Source organism: Numenius arquata, chromosome 9, assembly GCF_964106895.1.
Source record: "Numenius arquata chromosome 9, bNumArq3.hap1.1, whole genome shotgun sequence".
In the NCBI taxonomy this organism is placed as follows: Eukaryota; Metazoa; Chordata; class Aves; order Charadriiformes; family Scolopacidae; genus Numenius; species Numenius arquata.
This window is the reverse complement of record NC_133584.1, coordinates 59,320,824-59,343,307: the sequence shown is the minus strand read 5'-3', so window position 1 is coordinate 59,343,307 and position 22,484 is coordinate 59,320,824. Positions and strand designations below refer to the sequence as shown.

The 22,484-nt window shown below is 38.7% G+C and overlaps 1 protein-coding gene across 2 annotated transcripts in view; it reads left to right on the top strand.

The window, feature by feature from the left end:
* The window catches only part of MSRA (methionine sulfoxide reductase A), a 278,878-nt gene that overhangs the window by 146,437 nt on the left and 109,957 nt on the right, over positions 1-22,484 (top strand). For both annotated transcript variants that reach the window (XM_074153499.1, XM_074153498.1), the window contains one exon: positions 18,021-18,125. In XM_074153499.1, coding sequence (XP_074009600.1) covers positions 18,021-18,125 — 105 coding nt within the window. The remainder of the gene's footprint in view (positions 1-18,020; positions 18,126-22,484) is intronic.

Here is a 22,484-nt window from a genome sequence, read left to right as displayed (position 1 = left end):
CAGGTTGCTCAAAGCCCCATCCAGCCTGGTCTTGAACACTTCCAGGGATGGGGCATAAAATAACTCCCTCTATTCTCACCTTGTCCAAGTATCGCTAAACTACCCCTGTAGCTGTCACACCAGCAACGCAACCTTCCTCCCCGCTTTTGAAACCCCTCCCAGAAAGGAAACTTCTCCCTGAATGCAGTAGGGGAAGATCTTCCCATTTAATTACACTCGGACTGATAACAAGTAACAGAAGCTTCTCTCACGCGCACCACACTCTTGGTCGGTGTGTGTTTGCTTCCCTTTTCTTGCTTTTCCCTTTCATATTCCTCAGTGGCAGATTTAATGCTGGACTTTTCCTGGCAGCTTTTTGGAGCAGAAGGGATTGCAGAAAGGAGGAGGAGCACCTCAGCTGGGCTGGTACCTTGAGACTCAGCTGATTTCCTTCTATTCCTGGATCCAAGGTTGACTTGGATGACCTTCAGCTCTTTCTGCCTATTGTCCTCATTTATAAAAAAGGAGATACTTTATCTTATCTTATAAAGCCCTTTGAAATCTACAGCTCTGTGGATTTTTCTGGTACTGAGGAGTGTTGGAGGAAAGCATAGGTAGCAAGGGGATATCTAAAGTTTTCTTTTATCTCCTGTAGTCATAGAGAATTTCAACTGATATATTTAGGTATTTAGATATCTAAGTTGTTTTATTCAGCCAAAAAGGAACTATGCATCTGAACATTTTAAATTAAACGTAATTTTTAATCTCGGTTTTAAAATTCTGATTCCTTTCCAGTCCTGTAAGATGCAGGATACTGTAGTGTATCATAGAAGATCTTCTTTGGGCACTTAATAATTGTCCAGATTTTACAATATGTGATAATACATGCTCTATGCAATGTCTGCCCCACAAACCTGCTCTGTTTATTTCATGGAAATATTACTTTTAATTGAAATAAGCTTTCAGAGAAAGATTTTTACAGCTCTGCAGAATGCGACTTGATGGCTTCATTCAGGACGGACTTATATTGTGCAAATGCACTGAATTCACTGGAGTTAGTTTTCATTTATAATGGAGTTACTGGCAAAAAGATCTGCCCCTAAAACTTTTGTAATTTTGACATATTAAATTTAACAAAGGAGTATTAACAAGGGTAATATCTTTTTTCCCATGGATGGACTATAACATAGTGTCTCCTTCATTGAAGACCTTCTATGAAGATTGGGTTTTAAAAAACCTTTCTCCTGCAGAAATATCCTAAAACCCCCTAATTCTTCTATGAAGCTTTTTATTCCCCCAGAATTATTTAAAACACTTTTTATGCAGCTCCTTAATTGAATGTAGCAGTATTTCAGTGCTACAAGCCAAGGTAAATCTTATTTCATTGTAAAACTACTACCTTGACACAACCAAAATAATAATAATAATAAAAAAAAAAAAACCTCAGGAAAAAAAACCCCAACCCTGAAGCCAGAAATTACTGCTTATGCAAGGACAGCGTTAGTGGTTGTGCCATTCCCTTTTAAATAATTCCTCTCTAATTGGTAACCCAGTGTAATGGGTAAGTGAACATATTTCACAGCAGCAGCTGTTGGATGTTCAATGACTGGAAAATACAGTGATGGTTAAGTGTATGGAGTACTCATCCCATCAGTACGAGTAAGTTAATCATATACAATTCACTGAACAGTAGAGTTGCATTTGCAGAGCAGTGGGCTGCCTTTTAATTGTTGTAGGTCTTTTTCAATATCTTGCAGTATCTTTTGTCTCAGCTGTAGCAGTTTTGGTTGCATCCCTAAAACTGTCAGTCTTCCTTATTTTTGCAAGGGCCTAACAATTCCTCCTTCACAATGCAGCTTAAATTGGACCAGATGCTGCATCAATAGAGCAGTCTGCCCATCTCGGAGGCATTAAGCCCAAAATTATTTAGAAAATTGAAGCCTTTAACATACTCTGGATTAATGTGATTAAGTAGAGCTTGCTTTAATTCATAGCCATCTATTCCTTTATTAATAGCCATTTCATCAACAGGAGCAGCACATATGGGTACAAGATGACTGAAAGTTAAATTGATTGCTGTAAGCCTGTAAGAAAAGCATTTAATGTTTCAATAATAACTGATGTAAGACTTCACTGTGGGGCATTTTAGATAGATTTAGACCAGCTTATAGACACAGTATTTATTAACATCTTTTAATTTTTAATACGAGCTTGCTAAATGAAAGTCTTTTTTTTTATTTTTAATCCCTTCTTTAAGTCTGCATTTGATATACAAGATCAGTGCATTTATAAAGGAGAGTCTCTCATGTGAATGATAACAGCTGGTCCAGGGCATAGCGGAGTTGAGACTTCTGTCAGGCTTAAGAAAAGATAAAATGTGGCAGAGGTTAATTTTCTATGAGTCTATATACCCACGCTTCCTCCAGCCACACACATTTCTGATCCTATCATCAATCTAGGTACTGAAAAAGTGTGTGCTAGCTCATGTACGACCTATAATACCGGGAATCCATCACTTACACACTTAAACTGCCTTTTTGGGGAGGGTTCAGGTGGTCCTTACTTATTTCCCAACTCAGTAATTACGTATGTGCATATGTACACATGCGTACGCGTGCAGGGAGAGACAGAGACATTTACAGCATGACTCAATGCCATGGACATGAATTCCAACAATTTAGTGTTGAAGAGATCTAATCCCAGGACCTGGGAATGTTCCCTGGTGCTGTTTAATTGTATAGTACAGGCATAGTCTTAAATTCTGCTAAAGATGCCAAAGTTTCTTTGTATGCATGAAGAAATTCTTTGCTGTGAGGGTGGTGAGAGCCTGGCCCAGGTTTCCCAGAGAAGCTGTGGCTGCCCCATCCCTGGAGGGGTTCAAGGCCAGGCTGGATGGGGCTTTGAGCAACCTGGTCTGGTGGGAGGTGTCCCGGTCCAGGGCAGGGGGTTGGAACTCAATGGTCTTTAAGGTCCCTTCCAACTCAAACCATGCTATGATTCTATGATTCTATGACTTGTCAGTGGCAGAAGAATTCACTAAATACTATTGGATGATCAGAGGGGAAAGCTCTTCACTTTCCTGCAGATAAAGGGAGAGATGAACACATGAATTGTCCATCTGTCACGGAGAACTATCTCCTCCCATTCCTTCATCTGCAATGTGGACATGGAAGCCAGACGCAGAGTACTGGGCCATCCTGTCCTCACTGTCAGGGCATCTGTGCTTCAGTGGAAGGCAAAATTGGAAGAAAGTCAGAGAATGCCTCTGGCTAGTTATAGAGACAGACATGGGGGATATTACTTTTTGAGTGGTCGAAGCTCCAAAGTGTAAGAGCTGATTAGAATAATTGTAATGAGAGCTGGAAACTATTCTGAGTGCTGAGCGTTACAAAAGTGATGTTCTCACTAAAGATTGTCAAGGAAGGGAACGATGAATGGAGCCATAGATCCATTGATTCTCATGCTGTGGATGATCACCATCCCTACTGGCCTCCTGCATCTGTAGACCATAGAATTCAGCACAAAAGCTTGAATTAAAAATATCTTCAGAACATAAATAATATCAAGCATTTATCCCTCAATGTTAAGCAACTGCATATTATTACAGGTTGAATGTATGTAAGCTCAGCTTTTAGCCGGTGGATCTTCCTGTGCCTCTCTCTCTTAACAAGGCTGGAGCTTCTCTCAATATGAGAAAAATATATCTCCAAGGCGTGGTATCTGTGAGAAAGAAATTTGTGCCCCTCATTTTGCCAGATTTGATGTTATTAAATTCAAATAGATCTCGTTGTAGTAGGTACTGTACAATAAACACAAATGCACAGTGATTCACATTATTTAAATATACTACTTCCTTGAGTTTGTTTTGTTTGTTTTTTTTTTTTTTTTTTAATAGATTAACAATTACTTCTTTTCCTCATTGTCTTCTAAGTACTGTTGGGCATCCAAATTGGGCATTTCTTTTCTGGATGAATAAATGTCAAGGAATACTGGTTTTGCTTGAATTAAAATCCTTTCTTTGCCTTTCTTAAATGCTCCCATTTAAATGGGAATTTTAGAAAGGATACAAGTGACCTGTAATTTAAAACTCTTGATTTGTGCCTGGTTGAATAGGAATAATGGATAGTCAAATGCAATGAATGTTCATTAGGTTTAAGCAGGAGGTAAATGCTTTCACTGGTCTAATATGAAGTACAATATTTATATTTTAGGAAAAAAAGGCAAAAATATTTTTTGTTACAAGTAAGTACCGATATAAGCAGAACACTGTTTATTGGAGTCAATTTTAATTAATTTTATCAATGGCTGAAATAAAGGTTGCTCTTATTGGCCTATTACAGCATAATTAATCATCGGTAATAATTCATTTTACTTGACTTCTTGAGGTTAAGCATTGGCACAGCCATTCGTTAAAATTGGGGTGAGAATTAATAATGTCTAAAAGGTTTGCCACAAAAAAAGTGAAATCTCTGTAAAGATTTATTAAAGGCTAATGATTGATCTACTTGCCTTTATTTTATAAACCTGATCTCAAATATGGGTCATGCAGCTGTAGAAATATATTAGCTGGGGTTTGATCTGTTTCCAGTGGTTAATGGTCTTTGGGAAACCTATGACACCGTGAGGCATATTTTTCACCATGTCCTTAAGAAGATGCTTGTCATCACTAAGTGGGGTTTTATGCTCGGAGTGAGATTCTAGGAATGAAGAATTCCACTTGCCATAATCAGAAATGAGATATTCTAAAACATTTTAAGGTCCCTTCCAACTCTAACCATTCTATGATTCTATGATTCATGTAGCCTCAGATGATGCGGCCATAGAACAAGCTGCCTATTCTCACTGCAGGGACCTTCCCGATGATGGTTGGGAAAAATAAACTTGCCATCAAGGAACTGTTAATTCTTTCCAGAAGTTTCAGTTGGTGGACAGGCTGTCTCTTAATCTGTATTTATACAGCACCTTGCCCAGTCAGATGGAAGCTACAATTTGCAATGTAATGTCTAGGTATTATAAAAATGAAATAAGGCAGGAAAGAGAAAAGATGTTGTTTTCTAGCAGAAGGACAACCCATTGCTCTATAGTACACCCAGTAGGGTTCCCAGGAGGAGCTGTGATCACAAGGAACCCCTTGCTAATGTCACTGGTTTTACCTTCATGATTAAAGGAAATAAAACATTTTCCTAACTGCAAAGTGTTTGTCGATTATAAATTAATTCTGAATTTTCACCCTAGCTCTCGTATTGCTGGAAGCCCTCTGAATCTCTGTCTGTCATGAAGTTCCCTGCTCTGTGGCTGTCTCTTTTCACTTTGATGTCCGGGAGAGGTCTCTGGTGAAGACATTGAAGTCTCAGGTTGCCTGTACTGCTTTTTCTGCATATTTGTTTTTGGGAAATCACAATCCCAATCACATTTATGTATATCATATAACTGTTGGATTAGTTTAATAAAAGTTAGATATAAAAGAGAAGCTTTCAGAGTAGAAATATAGCAATCTATCCCTTTTTTTTTGCATTCTAGCCTGCAATTCTCAGGTATTAAGATATGTACAGTTTTCTTCCAGGCGCTGTGTTGATGTTCAGAGTGACAAAGAGTGAGAATTGGTGTATTATTTCAGAAATCTCACCTTGCATTCATAGATCTCCTCAGAATAGTAACCTCTTGCTGAAATCACTTGGGAGAGAAAAGGACAAAACTACAATTTTTGTTATTCTAGTGGAGTAGGTATTAGAGTATCGTACTCTCATTTCTTCTTTTTTATATTCCAGATTATTTAACATTTTCCAACTCCTTACATCGAGCTTGCTATAAATAGATGTCCCTAGGTATTATGTTTACCTCCATTTGTCCCTTTTCAAAGCTGTTCTCAATGCATGGCATATTCTTCACATTTCTGTTATTCTTTGCCTTCCATTATGCCCATTTATTTCAGGAAATTCTGTGTGTTGCATAGGTGTGGTACAGAGGCTTTGCAGCTGAAAGCTGTAAATTTTTAAGCAAAAAATCAATCATATTTTCTGCTAAATTGACAATGAAAAATATTCCCTTTATAGCTTGAAGCTGGATTTCAGTTCTGATGTCAGGCATTTTATTTATATAGTTATATTTTTTTTTTATATATATATATATATATATATTCTTTACTTTTCCATCTAGGCTTTTTCTGTACCAGAGCAGAGCCCCAAAACTGGCTTGGTTTGGGATACTACAGCCATTTTTGTGAACTAATCTCCCATTAGAACTCTTTCTTGGAGACTTGGGTCTCTGTAGCTCCTTACTCCTGAACCAGCTCACAGATTTCCGGGAACATCACTCCCTTTCCAACCAAAAGGGATTTTTTGGTTTTCTTTTTCTTTCTCAGGAACAATAAGTCACAGTTGAAGCAAACCATTAAAGCTTTATATGAGACAGCAATACTCAGGGTATGAAACATTTTGACTTTCTTAAAGACAGCCTTTTTTTGTTTTTTGCTTTAGGAGCTGCAAGAAGTATAAATATTCAGGCAAACTGAAATGCAGTCTAGAAATAATGGTCTCAGCTTCCTAATAATTTGTGATGGTGGGATTTAGTGGGATTTTAGGTTCTTGCACTCACTTAAGCACTCTGTGGAGTAGGGTGGGCTCTGCAAAATTGCTTTCGAGTCACTCTTTGCCCTCCGCAATCAGCTGCCTCCATCCCTGGCAGATGCAGCCGTCAGAAGGTTCCTGCTCTTCAAAGACTTTGTTGCCCTGTCTCTCAGAGGTTTTGGGGATTGTATTAATATTTGGTTTATTCACTGCTCTTTAAGGAAAATTTCAGGAGACCCTCAGTCTTCTGGAGCAGGAGCAAAAGTCCAGACAATTTGTCCTAAGCCATCTCGAAAAAATGACATGCCTTCATGGCACAACTGAATTAATGTCTTAATTTCATGCTGCTGAAGATAACATCGTATTTATTGAGCTTGTTAGAAAAGATAGGTTTTTTGGGAAATGGTAGGTAGTATAGTCAAATTACTACCTTTTGAAACTCTTACCTGAAGTCAAAATTACATCACCATATATATTCCACACATCATGTCATAATTAATTTTTTATTATCTAAGCATGATAATATTGTTTCCCTTAGCCCCATGCGAAATATTTATATTAGGTAAGGTTTTGCATTTGGGTTTTAAAAGAACAGAAATGCTGTCAGTCCAGGGCTTGTTGTATTTGGAGAAATTATGTTGCATATATGTAAAAGTAATTATGAAGAACACAATGTTTTAGTGGATTATGCTCTGCAAAATGGGGATAATGGAATCCAAATTTAGAAAGTACTTTGGAATCCTTAGGACAAAAGGATGGTGCAACTGTGACGTAGCATTAGCCTTTTATCCTCAAAGTTTTTCATGCCCATGGATAACAGGATATATTTCCTGGGCAGATCTTTATTCACTGTGTTTATCTATTATGATAAAAAATATCAACAGAATTTCATTAATTTGACTTTTCAAAGGAGCTTTGCGATGAAACAATCTTCTGAGCTACTAAATTCATAACTGTCTGATAGCAGAAACTGATGATACAAGGAGTAGGCTAAAGCTGGCGTGTAATGCGGTGGCATAATGACTCCTGTGCATAATTTAGTAGCCCAAATTTGAGTTTGAGCTCGGTCTGGTTCGTACCCCCTATGCAAAGGGCAAGGAGTTGAAGCTGATGTCCCAAGGTCTTACACCGCCGTGCTCTGTCCCCAGTTCTCTTCTATTGCCATCTTATGTTTTTTAAGAATGACCTGTGTACCTAACGCTAATCAGTAAATCAATGTATTTATAAAAAAGAAAAGATGTCTATGAATAAAAGGGAGTCTTTTCTGCTATTTCAGAATTTGTTACAGTAGCCTTGTTATGTTCCTTAATAGACATCTTATCTGACCGAATAGGCACACGTATGTCAGAGAAGGAATTAATTCAAGGGGCAGTGAATGAGTAGGGCTGCAGAATACAAGGGCTTGAGTTCTGAAGGACAACATTTTTTTTCTTCAGAGGAAACTAAATTCACTCAGTCCAAAGTACCCAATAGAAACCTAGGCTAACTAGTTTGAGATTGCTCCCCAAACACAGAATCTGACATTGTGGACCACTAAATCTTTCCTATAATAGGAATAATTTTAGTCAGGGACTACCTTTGGATTCACGATGTGTTACTCTATTGGTAGCAAGTTCATCACCTACTTTGGACGTACTTTTTCCTAAGGAGACTCTGTATAAAAAATAGAAGTCTTTTTTCCCTTGTTTTGATTTTTTTTTTTTTTCTGTATTGCTGATATGCTTATTATCTAATACAGAGTAGAGAAATAGAATCATAGAATAATAGAATAGTTTGGGTTAGAAGGGACCTTCAAGATCATCTAGTTCCAGCTCCCTGCCATGGACAGGGACAACACACAAGTGAAATGCAGCAACTTTGAGCAATGTTGAAGTAGAAGGTGATGAAATCAAAGAAAATTCTTGTATTATCTTCTGTATGAAATGAGTGGGGGAAATATAAGAAACGTATTGTGGATTTTAACTCCTCTTATAAACATCATACAACCAAAAGATGTAGTGTTAATATACAGTTAAATCAAAACTGTATTTTATGCTCTTACTGTGTTTTTAGGAAGGCTTTGTAGCAAGTAGTAGATTTTCTTATGCTTTCTTTGAGGAGATGAAAATAAATATATTTGGAATAAAAAATTATAGACACTATATTTTGTTGTATTCTTCCAAAGCTTGGATCCTGGTCTAGGGAAGAAAGTGGAATGATTTATACTGCTTTATGCTATTGGGTGTTTCAGTCCCAGCCAGGAAAGTGACAAATTCAGTGACAGTTTTCAAACCACCTGTCTTCAGTGCAGTATCTTCATTGTACTATTCTTTGTTCATATGGCCACATTTTTGGCCTTCTTTCATTTCTTATCAGTCTCCAAACTGCTTTTTATGAGACACATTGTGATTTTTCAGTATTTGAAATTCTATTAAATAGATTTTTGTTTAGAAGAACAGAGCTTAAATTTTTTGTAGAGCTATAGTTATTTTAGCGTGCCATTTTTATGGAAAACATACAAGATAAACCGGTTCTGCCCTAATTCTCAGCTTCAAGGTAAGATGCTGTCAATAATCCAAGATTGCTGTTAGTTATGAGGCTAAGGTTCTGTGATTCCCATTACTCCTTCCATATTTAATTCTTCATTTTATTAATTAGCTTTGTAATTAATATGCCCTGACCTAAAGCTAGCATTTCTCACTTGCTTGGCCACTTGTCTTGTTCTATATTCCCTTAATTTAGTGTTCAGATTCTCACAGGCTGGATGTTACAAGCCTGGTATTGCATTTCCTTGGTACCAGTATAACTGATTTGTCAGTAAACATCATTTATTGACATGTAAAGGCTGCATCCTTCTGATGTGTAAGTTTAGGGTTAAATTTGGGTTTTTTAATGAGGCAATATGGTGTCTGTCTGTTCCCAACACTGTAGCTGAAAGATTTTAACTCACCTATATAAAGATCATATAGAAATTTTAGTTAGGTTAGTCCCTACCTCATCAACCATGATGAAAAGAAGATGATACAAAAGCCCCAACTCTTTGTACAGAGAACAGTGTTTGGGATAGAAAGACTTTCTTCAAGCCAAGTGAACAAAGGAAGAAGAGGGGCAATTCACTCACATATTCACAGCATTTAAGGCTGGTAAGGGCTCACTGCATTATTTAATTTGACATCTTTTAGATCGCAGGTCATTACGTTTCATCCCTTTACTATTTTATTAAGCCTTAAAACTTTTTCCTTTAAGTTTAACTGCTGTTTGTCTGAAGTGTCTCTCCCAGAAGGAAACCTGATTTGAGTTGAAAACATCAGGAGATGAAGAATCAACCGCTTCCCTTGGTTTATAGAACATGGGTTTATGGGAGCACCAAACGATCCCATGGTGTAATTGAGCCGTGTGGTGGTTCGTAGCAGATAATCATCTGCGGTATTTAAAATACGCACCTACTTTTCCACTTGAATTTCCCTGGTTTCCATCCCTGCCACTGGCTCTTGATACGCCTTTTCATTGCTAGTTCAAAGACCCCTTTTGCAGGCAGTCATTCTCTTCCTGAGAAGATACTTATATCCTTTAATTAAAAACCTCTAGGTTTCCTTTTTGAAAGGCTAAATATATCATGCTCTTCATGGCTGTCACTGAAACTATTTTTGAGGATCTACTTAATGTCAGGATTGATCTCTCCGGCGCTGTTGCTACCAACCTCTTTTTCACTGAGGCATCCCAATTCAGTCACTCTTCCATTTTATTGCAATATTGCAGTGAAATTCCATATTTACTTCCTTGTCTACTGCCACCTTTGTGCTTTCCCCGAAGGCTGTTCCCCATTTGCAGGTGGGGTGTGTGTCGCTTATTCCTTTCAGTAGAGATTTTACATATGGCTATTTTTGAAACTTTTTTTGATTGAATGGGCCCAGCGCAGCAACGAATCACTTTATAAGACCATCCTATCACCCTGCTCGTCTGAGTTATCCACAGATTCTATAAGTTGAGACTTCTTCTTGCTTTAAAATTACTGATGAAAGACTTTACCAGCAATGGACTTTGTACCAGCCCCTGCAGAGGACAGATAAAAATGCTGCCATTCAATGCCTGTTCCCTTTAAACAATTTTTTTTAGAACTGTCATTTAGACAATTCTTAATCCATTTAACATGTGCACTATTGATATTGTATAGTGCTAATTTTTTAATCAGACTGTCATGAAGTAATAAGTCAAATGCATTAATTAAGTCTATTACATCCATGCTATTACATCCTACATTTATTACAACTAGACTTGTAATTTCATGAGAGAATGAAATCGAGTTTGGCTGACAAGACCTATATTCCATACCGCCCTGTTGACTGGCATTAATTATATGCCTATCTCCAACTTTTTTTCTTCAGTTGAATGCCATGTGAGATAGTCTGTTTTGTTGGCCAGGACCAATGTCAGGCTGATCCTTAAGATGATGTGGGATTTGAGCAGTTCAGTGATCTCTGCTGTATCTGGGCTGGCGAAGAAACAGCTCGAACTGGAGATATCCCATAGCACGGATCACAACCAAAGCCGTTTCATAGAATCATAGAATGATTAGAGTTGGAAGAGACCTTAAGGATCACCTACTTCCAAGCCCCCTGCCCTAGGCAGGGACACCTCCCACCAGACCAGGTTGCTCCAAGCCCCCTCCAACCTGGCCTTGAACCCCTCCAGGGATGGGGCAGCTACAGCTTCTCTGGGCAACCTGGGCCAGGCTCTCACCACCCTCACAGCAAAGAAAAGTAGAGCTTTCCCTGGGATGCAGACATTTATCCCAACACAAATGCTAAAGCAGCTTTCCACTGACATCTGCGTGAAATCATGAGGACATTTTTTGAACCTGAGAATCCTTTTGAATGAAGTTAAATCAGAAGATACTCTTTAGGAGGACCCTTAACGCTCTCCAACTGTGAGAAGCACTCAGTCCAGAGAGAGCCCAAAGTAATCCCTCCCAAAGTGCTTCCAGTGGGGCCATTCAGCCTAATGAGGACATAACCAGTCAACAAGACAGTCAAGTTTTGTTCTCTCCTTTTGTCCTATAGGCTATATAATTGCTGATTTTTTTTTTCCTTTTATGGATTTTTCAATCTGCACTATTTTAAAAATAAGAATAGAAAGAGTGTCAGTAGTGGTGGTCTTGCTTTCAGATATTCTCTTTAGTGTCTGATTATCAAACCCAACTTGCTGATAAAGAATACATAAGATTTTAGCAAACAAAAATAAGAACTTTTTATAGCTATACCATATAAATTTTAAATACTTGCATATAAGAAACAGGTTCATTTAGTAGTTTTGTATTGCAGATCTTTAGGAAAAATCAGTATTTGTTGTTCAAACTGAGAATTTCCTTTATTTTAAATTCATTCAGCTAGTTTTACAGAAAAATATGACTGAATTTCTGTGAAAAAATTGTCAATAACAGCATTTTGTACCCCATTTTTCACTGTCACTTTTATTCTCTTAATTTTTATTTGATGGGATAAAAAATTTAAGTTACTCTACCAGCCACCAGAAATGCATTTTATAGCAGCTCATTGTTCTCCCAGCAAATTTTCTTATCTTTTTAAATTTTCATTTACTGTGTTATTAATCTGTCCTCTACTAAACCAGATAAATAAATTGAAGAAAATTCTCTCTTTAGGTGTGCGCACCACATTGTAGCTGCTGTATGTGCTACTTTCTGTAGGCACTAGAAGAGACGTGATTTCTTGTGATCCAAGCAGAAGTTTGTAGAATTTATGGAAAATTTTATTTTGATTAACAACTGCAGGATTGGCTGGCCCATAGTGACAAATTGGCTTTTTGCTGTATAGGATTGACATATTTTAATACATCTGTGTAACAGAGCGTAGATCATGCTGAGAAGGTAAGCATTATATTTTGTAAAGCAGAAATTCCCAGTGGATAATAAACCAAACATTATCTCCTAGTTCAATGCTAACAAAGTCATTAAAGTTATTTGGAGTATAAAGAAAGTAAAAAATGAGCAGCCACATTAGTGCCATTGGATACCTGATATATTTTATGGTGTCTTCAGAGTAAAAAGATAAGGGATGACTTCCTACTCGTCATTGGCTACGCAGAAAGATATTTAAATACATAAGCTCAGGTAATAAATAAAATGTCTGTTGTCTTTGTTTTTGTTCTTTGCTTGTTTTAAAAGTGAGATGTATTAACCACTCACAGAATGGCAGGGGTTTGAAGAGATCTCTGGAGACCACCCAGAGCAGGGTCACCCAGAGCAGGTTGCACAGGAATGTGTCCAGGCGGGGTTTGAATGTTGCCAGAGATGGAGACTCCACCACCTCTCTGGGCAGCCTCTTCCAGGGCTCTGCCACCCTCCCAGGAAAGAAGTTTTTCCTCATGTTGAGATGGAATTTCAACATGAAATGTCACTTGATTGAATTACCTTGACTTCTGATGGGTTTTCTGTCCATTGGGTTCTTTGAGTCAAGAGCTGTTACTTTTCTAAGTACAAAATATGGGCCTGCTCCAGTGAAATTCTCTCATCTGTGTTAGGCAGGAGGTCCAATAAAATTGGCATAATGGACCCTTCTTTAGAATCATAGAATGGTTAGAGTTGGAAGGGACCTTAAAGACCATCGAGTTCCAAACCCTCTGCCCTGGGCAGGGACACCTCCCACCAGACCAGGTTGCTCAAAGCCCCATGCAGCCTGTTTCACTACTTTGAAGGTGGAAAGATAGAAGTTAAGTAGATCCCCAAAATGTGGGTTCTTAGTGTGTTAGTGCTGAATCCTTTTTTTGTTTATTTAAAGCACTGCTATTTTAGGATGAAACTGGAAGTTTTATTAGCGATAACTACAACATAATAAAAATTCCCAGGCTGGTTTGGAGAAACAGATGCTCAAAAGCCCTGCTACTTTTTCATGTAATACTTTGCATATTCACTAGGGCCTAGGCTTTAGCCAGCACTAATTGTTTTAGCTCCAAAATCAATAAGCTCTGAAATGTGCATCAGCTGAAGATCTGCCACCTATTTCTTTTGATTATATTTTGACATTTACTAGATTTAGGCCTTTTTTTTCTTCGGGTAAAGAGAGGCAAGTGTTTTTTCATTGAAGAAGCAGGGCAGGCAGGAATTGTTTTGGCATTGCTTGAATTTTATAACTTAATTCACCCAGGGTTGGACTACCTAAAGATGTCTTGTAGCAGTGTCGTAGCTGCTGGGCGCTGGGTATTCACCAGCGAGGTGCTCTCGAGCCAGCCCTTTGAAGTTGTTCCACTTTGCCGTGATTAATTAAATGCTTACGGGATACAGCAAGTTAAAAAGAATGAGTTCCCTTCTCTAATCCGCTGGCTTGGGCACTCACCTGGGAGATGATTAGGAAGGTGAAAATCTAAACACTATTAGGAAGAAAAAAAAGTGGGAAAGGAGCACTGAGGTGTCACTCAGATGTCTTTTTCTCTTGCTCTTTACGGGAATGTTTTTGCCAGAGTTTGAATCCCCGCTGAAAGAGCTCACTGTAGCTAATCCTCTGAGAGTGGCTGTGTTTTCTAAGTGGGAAATGGATCCAGGATAAACAGACAATCTGCTGTTGGCACACAGCCCTCTCTGCCACGGTGTAATAGTGTCTTATCATCTGCAGCGAGGTTCTTCAATGGCTAAGCTCCTTCTAAAGCTGAAGGAGAATTGAGCAGCAGAACTGGAAATCCGATAATGGCACCTATAAATAAAGGATTTCTATTTGCACAGTTAACAGCAAATGAAATTATATTTAGTGTTTCAATACGTTATTTAAAAAACACAGCTCAAACTTTGAGCCTTTTTTGGGAGAAAGCTTCTAGAAAAAGTTCATACTTGTTAAAACTTTTGGAACTTAAAGTGAAGCATGCTTTTGCTGGGGAATATTAAAAATCAGCTAATTAAAAGCAATAGGTGAACTGAGGACACCATTGCTCTCTGACTTAATATAAATGGGCCTTTCAGGAGAAATTCTGCAAGAGGCACTAAGGTGAAGAGCTGAATATCACTGAAAGAATAGTGTCTATCACTGATCATTTTAAATCGTTTCAGCTGTTCACTGTTAGCCTGCTAAATTTCTTGTTAAAAGATGTGCAGCTTTTTTGAGAACAAGTGGGTTTATTGTTTCTCTTCGATTACCCCCTCTCCACTTTAAGAAATCGTACAAAAAAGATTTGATTAGGAATATTTTGACAATTTTCTTTTACAATACAGAGGAGTGGTTAGCTGGTTTGATGCCCGCTCTGTTCTTTTGGTGCTGTACTGTACCACATAGAATCATAGAATGGTTAGAGTTGGAAGGGACCTTAAAGATCATCTAGTTCCAACCCCCTGCCCTGGGCAGGGACACCTCCCACCAGACCAGGGTGCTCAAAGCCCCCTCCAACCTGGTCTTGAACCCCTCCAGGGATGGGGCAGCCACAGCTTCTCTGGGAAACCTGGGCCAGGGTCTCACCACCCTCACAGCAAAGAATTTCTTTCTAGTATCTAATCTAAATCTCCCCTCTTTCAATTTAAAACCATTACCCCATGTCCTATCACTGCATTCCCTGATAAAGAGTACATGTATGAAACCCAAAGTGAAATGTGATTATTCTGTTTTCAGTCAAACTTAAGCCTAAGATAAAAAGTGAAACAAGAGGATAAATATGGGGAGCCCAATTTACCTTCCCTTTTGCCACTTTGGCTGCAGCTGAGTCACATTTGGCACCAATGAGCTGGTGTTTTCCAGGTGCTACTTAGGGTAACCTCGTGGTGTCTTTTGATTCCTTCTTGTGAGGCATTTTGCACCTGTGGGGAGGTTGCTCTTGTTCTTTTCCTGTCCCCTAATACCATTTTCTCGCTGTGCTGCTTCTAGGAAATCTTATGTTTACTCTGTCCCACATGGAGCCTTTTACCTGTCTGTTTGCTCACCTGTACCCAGTTGATTGGAATGGTTTCCACTAAAATTGTTGGGAAGTAGAAGTGCTCACCACAAATGACCAAGATTGTTCTTAGTAGAAATAGCCCACGCTGTATTCTGAAAGAAAATCCATCAGATTGTGGAAAAGCTTTGAGGAAAATTAGAGGTGAATCTGATAGGACCAGCAGCATCACCTCCTTGCTTTTCTTCCGAGGATGAATATTGATTTTAAATATGCCCCAGGTTCTAACAGTCTGTTAGCCACACATCTGAGGCTTTTTTTTCTTGAGGTCGGGGTATAGTTCTCGGAGTAGCACCATTATTTCCTTATTCAGAGGGAAAGAAGAAAGCTGATTCTTTGAACTTCTGGATTAGTCAGAGCAGACGGTGTTGACAAGATGTAATTGCTGCTTCAATTGAGAGGAAAGGTAATGCTTCTGTTGTTTTGAAGTTGTTTAAGAAACTCGCTTGTGATCTAAAGCTAGTCATCTCAGACAAGCAATTTGCTCCTGAGTGATAAGAACCTTTCGTAAGGTTCACATTGGCTTAAAAAATAATAATAAAAAAAGAAGTAAAGTCAGAAGCCACTCCTTAATCTCTTCTTAGTTAGATGTTGTTGGCTCGCGAGAGCTGGACAGACTGATATCCGTTTGCTCTCCTTCTTTATCTCAAGCCACAGCAAAATTCCTGACATGGGCTTCAGCTAAGCCAAACCCCATTATTTTCACAGGCAGTCCATATTAAAGCATGAGATCTGGAATAAATTCCATCCCTGACCTAAGCTGGCCATCAGTTCATGCCATAATATAGAAAGACCATTTCACTTTATTATTAGGCAAATTACCTGTAACTTGTATTTTTGTTCTACTAAATGTATGATCCCTTTCTGTTAACTTGACATCAGAATTTGCCTTCAGGTAATGAGTTGCTTCCATGGACTTCAATAGGTGTAGGAATGTGAGAGAGGAATTGGGCCATCATTTGCCTGGACAGTATCCTGGTGGACAGGATGGCATGGCTTTAGCTACGAGTTACATGAAAACTGTACGTTTTTGTCTTTTAGTCTCAGTGAGCGTATCTTTGTTGTATTGTGAAGCATGCTAGATAGGAACCAATTTGATTTTATCAAAATTTTCATTACAGATATCCCAGATGTGTCCCCTTTTACTCCTCTGCATTCTAGACTAAATTTAATCCCAGTCTTTTAAATCCCTTTTAATAGCTAGCCCACCCCTCTGTGCCTCATTTAGGTTTCTTTCATTTCAGGTGCCCCATTAGCTGATATAATGCTGTCAGCCTTTTCCCTGTTATGTCTCTTTAATATATCCTAGCATCCTTTTTAGTTCTTTCTACTTTTTTTTTTTTTTAATTAAAATTTCTCTGGGTGCTAAATTGGTGTTTCTGCTGAACACTCCTCAGTTACTCATAGACTCTGATTTTTCTTGTTTGGTGACAGCTAATTCAGAACCCATTGCTGGGCCAGATTCACTCGGTTGTTCCACTGCATGAAATTCAACAATTCTGTTGAGTAAATCTGAAGTTTATGCTGATACAATCAAAAAAACCACCCTGGTCTAGTGTGGACAAGGAGCTTATCGTGTCCCCACCAAAAGGCAGATCTGACTGTCCTGTTCACTTTTGTTTACTATTTACTTACTATGATTTAACTGAAGAATAGGATAAGTTTTTTTCCCCATTCATGCGACAAAAATATGCTTAAGTTTAAAAATTGTAAAATATATAATATATAATATTTATAAAATATAAAATGACCGTGTAGCACTCAGTGTAATGGACTTTCACCCTGAGATCTCTGAGCACTCATCAATCTAACTATTAATTACAATTGTATTGAATCATGAGGCCAGATCCTTTACATTTTGTGAAGCTAGATCTTTCAATAATACTGTGAGTGATTAAACACACAAGGAATGAAAAAAATCGTGCCCATGATATTGAAAAATAGGATTAATATGTTTTAATGTGCTGTAACACCTGCTGATCTTCCTTGGACTTCATCTGCTGCCATGAAGTTCAGTCAGGTTCTCTTTGACTCTTTTTGAGGCCCTTTGGCATCAGTGGTTCGGATGATGTGAAATAGGTTGAAATTATTTGTGTGATCTTGTGTAAACACACCCTTGAAATTTGTTTTCACAATCATTTTATCGATATCTCATGGAAACGAAGTTTCGTACTGTCAAGACAACTTAGATATACAAGTTTTCATATATTAATGTGATATTTAGAATATTTTAAAATATTTTACTAGTCAGTTACAAATATTTAAGAACTATTCATTTTTTTTCCCTGTAAGCTGACAAACTACTGTAATAACACCGCTGTCTTACCTTATTGCCTTTCTGGATAGTTTATTTCATGATGGCCTTGTCCAAACTAGCAAACATCTTAGAGTTGGCATGTGTATAAAATATTGTGTAAAAGGGCTTAAGTATAAATGATGATAAATCAAAACACCTTTGGGGTGGGGGGGGAAGGAAAGCAAAGGATTGTGCTTTGAATTGCAGATATTAAAAACTAGATATGCAGTAGCTAATTCTCACTAATAACATCTGAATTTATTTTTTCTTTTAAGGTAAAACTGGCCACACAGAGGCTGTACGAGTAGTATATCAGCCAGAAAACATCAGCTTTGAGAAACTGCTCAAGGTCTTCTGGGAGAATCATGACCCGACACAAGGTAGAGTGATGAGTGAGCCAGTATTTAATTATCTTACTAATTACAGCTGGGATAATTAGTGTTTGAGCTGCATGGAAGAGATGAACCTTGAAATCACACTGGAGCTCAAGAATATGATTGCAGACATTTATTGACAGAGAAAGAGAGGAAGAGAGAGAATGAGAGTACAGAAACTCACAATACCCCTCCTCCTTTACAGCTGTCTGTGCTGGGAAAATTCCCACAGAGAGGCACAGGAGACAATAGAAATTTTTTTTTCAACTTCAATTATGACAATTTCTTCCATAATGCTATCTTTTGTCTCTGAAATTAAAGCATATTTCTTCGCATCTTCAGAGCTGGTCATTTTATTTGTGCCGAGGACCTTTATCCTTCATAAAAAATTGTATTTGTTTTTTATATTTTTTAATGGCAGTGAATATCTTTTATGATTAGAAAAAGGGAACAAAAAGGGGTAAGAGATGGTGTGTCGAGGCACCAGCAGAGCATTCTAGCTATTTGCCTTATTCGAACCTTTTGATTTAATTTATCTTTCTTGGAAGAGGCTTCATGATGACATTACCCACATCTGTGCAAACATAAATGGGAAACTGTGTTGAGAAAGCATTTTACATGTTTATATAGTTTCAATAGACATCATCCTTTCTACCATTTCCCAGAAATATTGCACACAGTAACTCATTTCAATATTTTAACAGCTATCATAATTATGCCACTTGTTACTACATCTGGGAACAAAAAATGCAGATGATACCTTCAAAATGTGATCCTATCCTGGGTAAGAGAAGCTTCGAGAAGGATCCCGGGGCTGTTGTGGATACGTGTGTTCCAGCAAGCCCAGAGCACAATGCAAAGACAAAAATCGCTATTGCAGTTCCTGCCTGTATGAAAAGGGAAGCCTCAGTCAGGACTAAGAAAGCTTTTTTTTTTTTTTTTTTTTTTTTTCTGTGCAGAGTCAGTAAAATCTCCGAATATTTAGTGCAGTTTCTGTGTTGACATACCAGGAGTTCTACGAAGATACCACTGGGGATTCAAAGGAGGGACAGAAAAAGGACATAGAGCTTAGAAAACTGGGCTGGTGCTGTGAATAAACTAGTTGAAGAGACATAACACTATGATCAGGTACTTTTTTCCGGTATTTAAGTGAGGAGCAGATACCTGGTAGTGAGACTCACGACCCAACCGCTGGAAAGCCATAACAAGTTCCAGTAGTTGGAAGCTGAAGATTGAAAAGTTCCACCTCGAAATAAGAGTTTCACAGCTCTCAGTGTAATTAAACATTGGAATATTTTTTCCATCACCATCCTTTCAAGTCTTTAAGATGAGATCATTTATCATTTTAAAAGAGACTCTTGATTTAAGTCATGAGAAGAAATTCTATATCTGTGTCGAGTGTGGTGGCCTATACTGGGATCTGGTGATTTATGAGCCTCCCTTTTCAACTCCTTCCTTTATAGTTGTGTTCAGAGCAATTTGTCTGCGCTATCCTTGAAATACTTGCAGCTCTGCATTAAGGCAATGGCCATCTTCAAATCATGCTTCAGGGTCTCTCTGGTTTTCTTGTTGGGGTCAGGAATCCTGCTAGTGGCTGTTTTTCAGGGTTTTTTTGTTCTTTTCTTCCTTTGGATTGTCAGAGATTGGCCATCACCAGAGTCTGGCTTCTTCGTAATGGGCTGGTTGTTTTGATATGGCAGAGAATCCTATTCCTAGATAATTGGTTCATGTGTCTTGCTCACATGTTGGGATTGATCCTGATTGCCAGAGCTGGGAACTAATGGCCAGGACTATAGGATTCTTCAGCTTCCAGAGCAATATGAGGAATGGATTTCTGCTGAAATAATCTGGGCAACTACCACCTAATCAGTCATCAGTCCATAGTCTTGGCTTTGACGGTGAGTGGTTGGGCTCTGTCTGTGGCACACGAACAATAGATTGGTCTCTAAAGGACTTTGGAGCTTTGGGCTGACTGAAATTCATGTGCTTGGACACAACGCTGCGTGGATGAAGTATAGCGGTTGTGATAACAGGTCAGATCAGATGAATTTATGATTCCTTCTGGCTTTAAAACAAAGTAAAATGATGACATTATGTCTTTATATTCACCTTGCATTCTCACAGAACCGAGGCTCAAAATAGTTGCAGTCTGTGCTTTCAGAAGCAGGTTGGATGCCGGCAGATGTATGATTCATTCTTTGATTTCTGGCAACTGGGGAAACATCACCTAATTAGCCCAGGCACAGAGCCACGCTAATGGGGCTGTATTCCTTCGGAGATGTGAGCTAATATCTCTGCACAACGCTGCGCCGTGTAGATACCCCAATCATCCACAACTGTCTCAGACATCTGTGTGGCACCGCAGCGCTTGGTGTAAACACACCTAAGCCTTTATCTGATCTTGGCTCTGTAGAATTTCCAAATGGTTCTTCTGTAATAATTTGCCAAAAGTGAGAGCATCACTTTATCTACAGAGAAGATGAGCATCTTCTTCCATGAAGACTTTGCATCCCCAGACTTGGACAGGTTGCTTTACCTCTCTATTTTTATGCTTGCTTATTGCTAATCTCTGTTCAAGAACTTTGCAAAGCTCATCATGTCTCTACCACCTTTCGTGATTTAAGGAAAACCTAAACCACAAAGCCCCAATTTCAAATTTCTTTGTTTTCTAGGATAGGGATGGTCGGTTAATAATGCCCTTTCAAGTTTGAATGTTAAGCAGTAAGATCTTTAAGGTAGAATTAATTTAAGGTAGGATTGTTTCTTTGCCTTGACTTCTATCTGCTCCTGGCTTTTAGCTTGCTATGGGAAATGTGGTTTTATGTAAAGATACTGAAAGTCAGAGCTATCTCTCTGACCTATGGTATTCTTCTCCTTTCCTGAGGTTCAGCTGTGTGCCCGCAGCAAGTCTTATTTAGCCAGCCTTACGGGAATGTGGGACTCAGTCTGTCAAAGAGAAGTTTTTCACTAAGCAGATAAATTAGGAATACTTCTTATTCATTAAATTCAGCACACTCTGGATGAATCCAGTGTCTCATATAACCAGCAAATGCTGGACTTGTTGCATTTAGCACTCACTCAAAAGTATGAAAGTTTTGTCTGTGGCATTGTCTTATCTTTTCTGCAGAAGTTGGGTTAATGCCATTTAAGCCCTCCTACCCCCATCAGAGATAATGGACTTGTCTAATTGTTCTAATGTCATTAAATATCAAATACGTACATTCCGTTGCAGTTAAAGACCTTTGAAATATAAATCGGGATGGTACCAAGTTGCTAAAGAGTGCAGACTGGCAGACCTATCATTCGTTATTGTATGAGCATATTAATATTCAAAAGTTCCTGCTTTCCGAACAGTTGGACCTCCTGCCTTCAAGATGAGACTGACATCTCGCTGGGATTCGGGTGTTCTCTGGGAGGCAGCCTGGCTCTTGTTTCGCGAAGCTCTTGAGTCTGAGTATTATACAGAAGTCTATTGAAAAGCAAGAACCTTTGATCAAGTCAAACAGTCTATGAGTTGAAAGAGATTCTCCCAGATGAGCATCTCCTAAGTGTGGGGCCCTGATAAAGTCCTCCTTGACTATTAATTTAGGCTCTATTTTATAATTCATTACATTTGGGATACTGAAAAAGCAACAAACAAACCCCCGACTTCTGCCAAGTGACATATGGTTGTCATCTCTGCTCAGCCTCTAATGCACAGATCAGCATTCCTTCTCTCCTAGGAATGATCTTATCTATAAGAGGATTGCTCTCTATAGGTCTGTAAGTGCTTGAGGTGGTTGCTTCTTTGTCACTGATACAGAAAAAGAGAATGAATGTGATATGCTGAAAATATAGCAAAAGAATCTTATGGCTAATCACTTTGTATGCAGTTTTATTTTGCTAAAGTTTAAAGAGGTTGAGGGCAGATTCTGTACTGCCCCGGGTTTGTGCTGTGGGGCCATTCTCAGAGCCTTCCCAATTTTTAAGATATAAGCCTGACCTTCTCCTTCAAATTGCACCCTGGCGATGGTTCTGCTGACACCTCCGTGCTGTGTGTCTAGAGGGATGGGGACTTTCAGACTGTGAGTTTGTCTGTTCTGGCCTCAGCCTGTAGTTTCACGATCGCTGTAAGCTATTCTTTGACTCGACTGTTCGGGAAAAGAGCAATTTTCTTCTCTTTCCCTGATCTGTCTGCAGGACACAGCCTCTCTCTTTGTGTTGGCACTGGCAATCACAAAATTTTCTGATCAAGCTGAAAATTAACCCTGCATGAATTGAAGTGAAATGTAATTTTCAGCCAGGACTCCAATTGCCGGGAGCGTGTCTGCTGGTGGGACCGCCCTTCTGGCGTTAGCACCGTCCTACGGCGCGTGAGCCAATTGT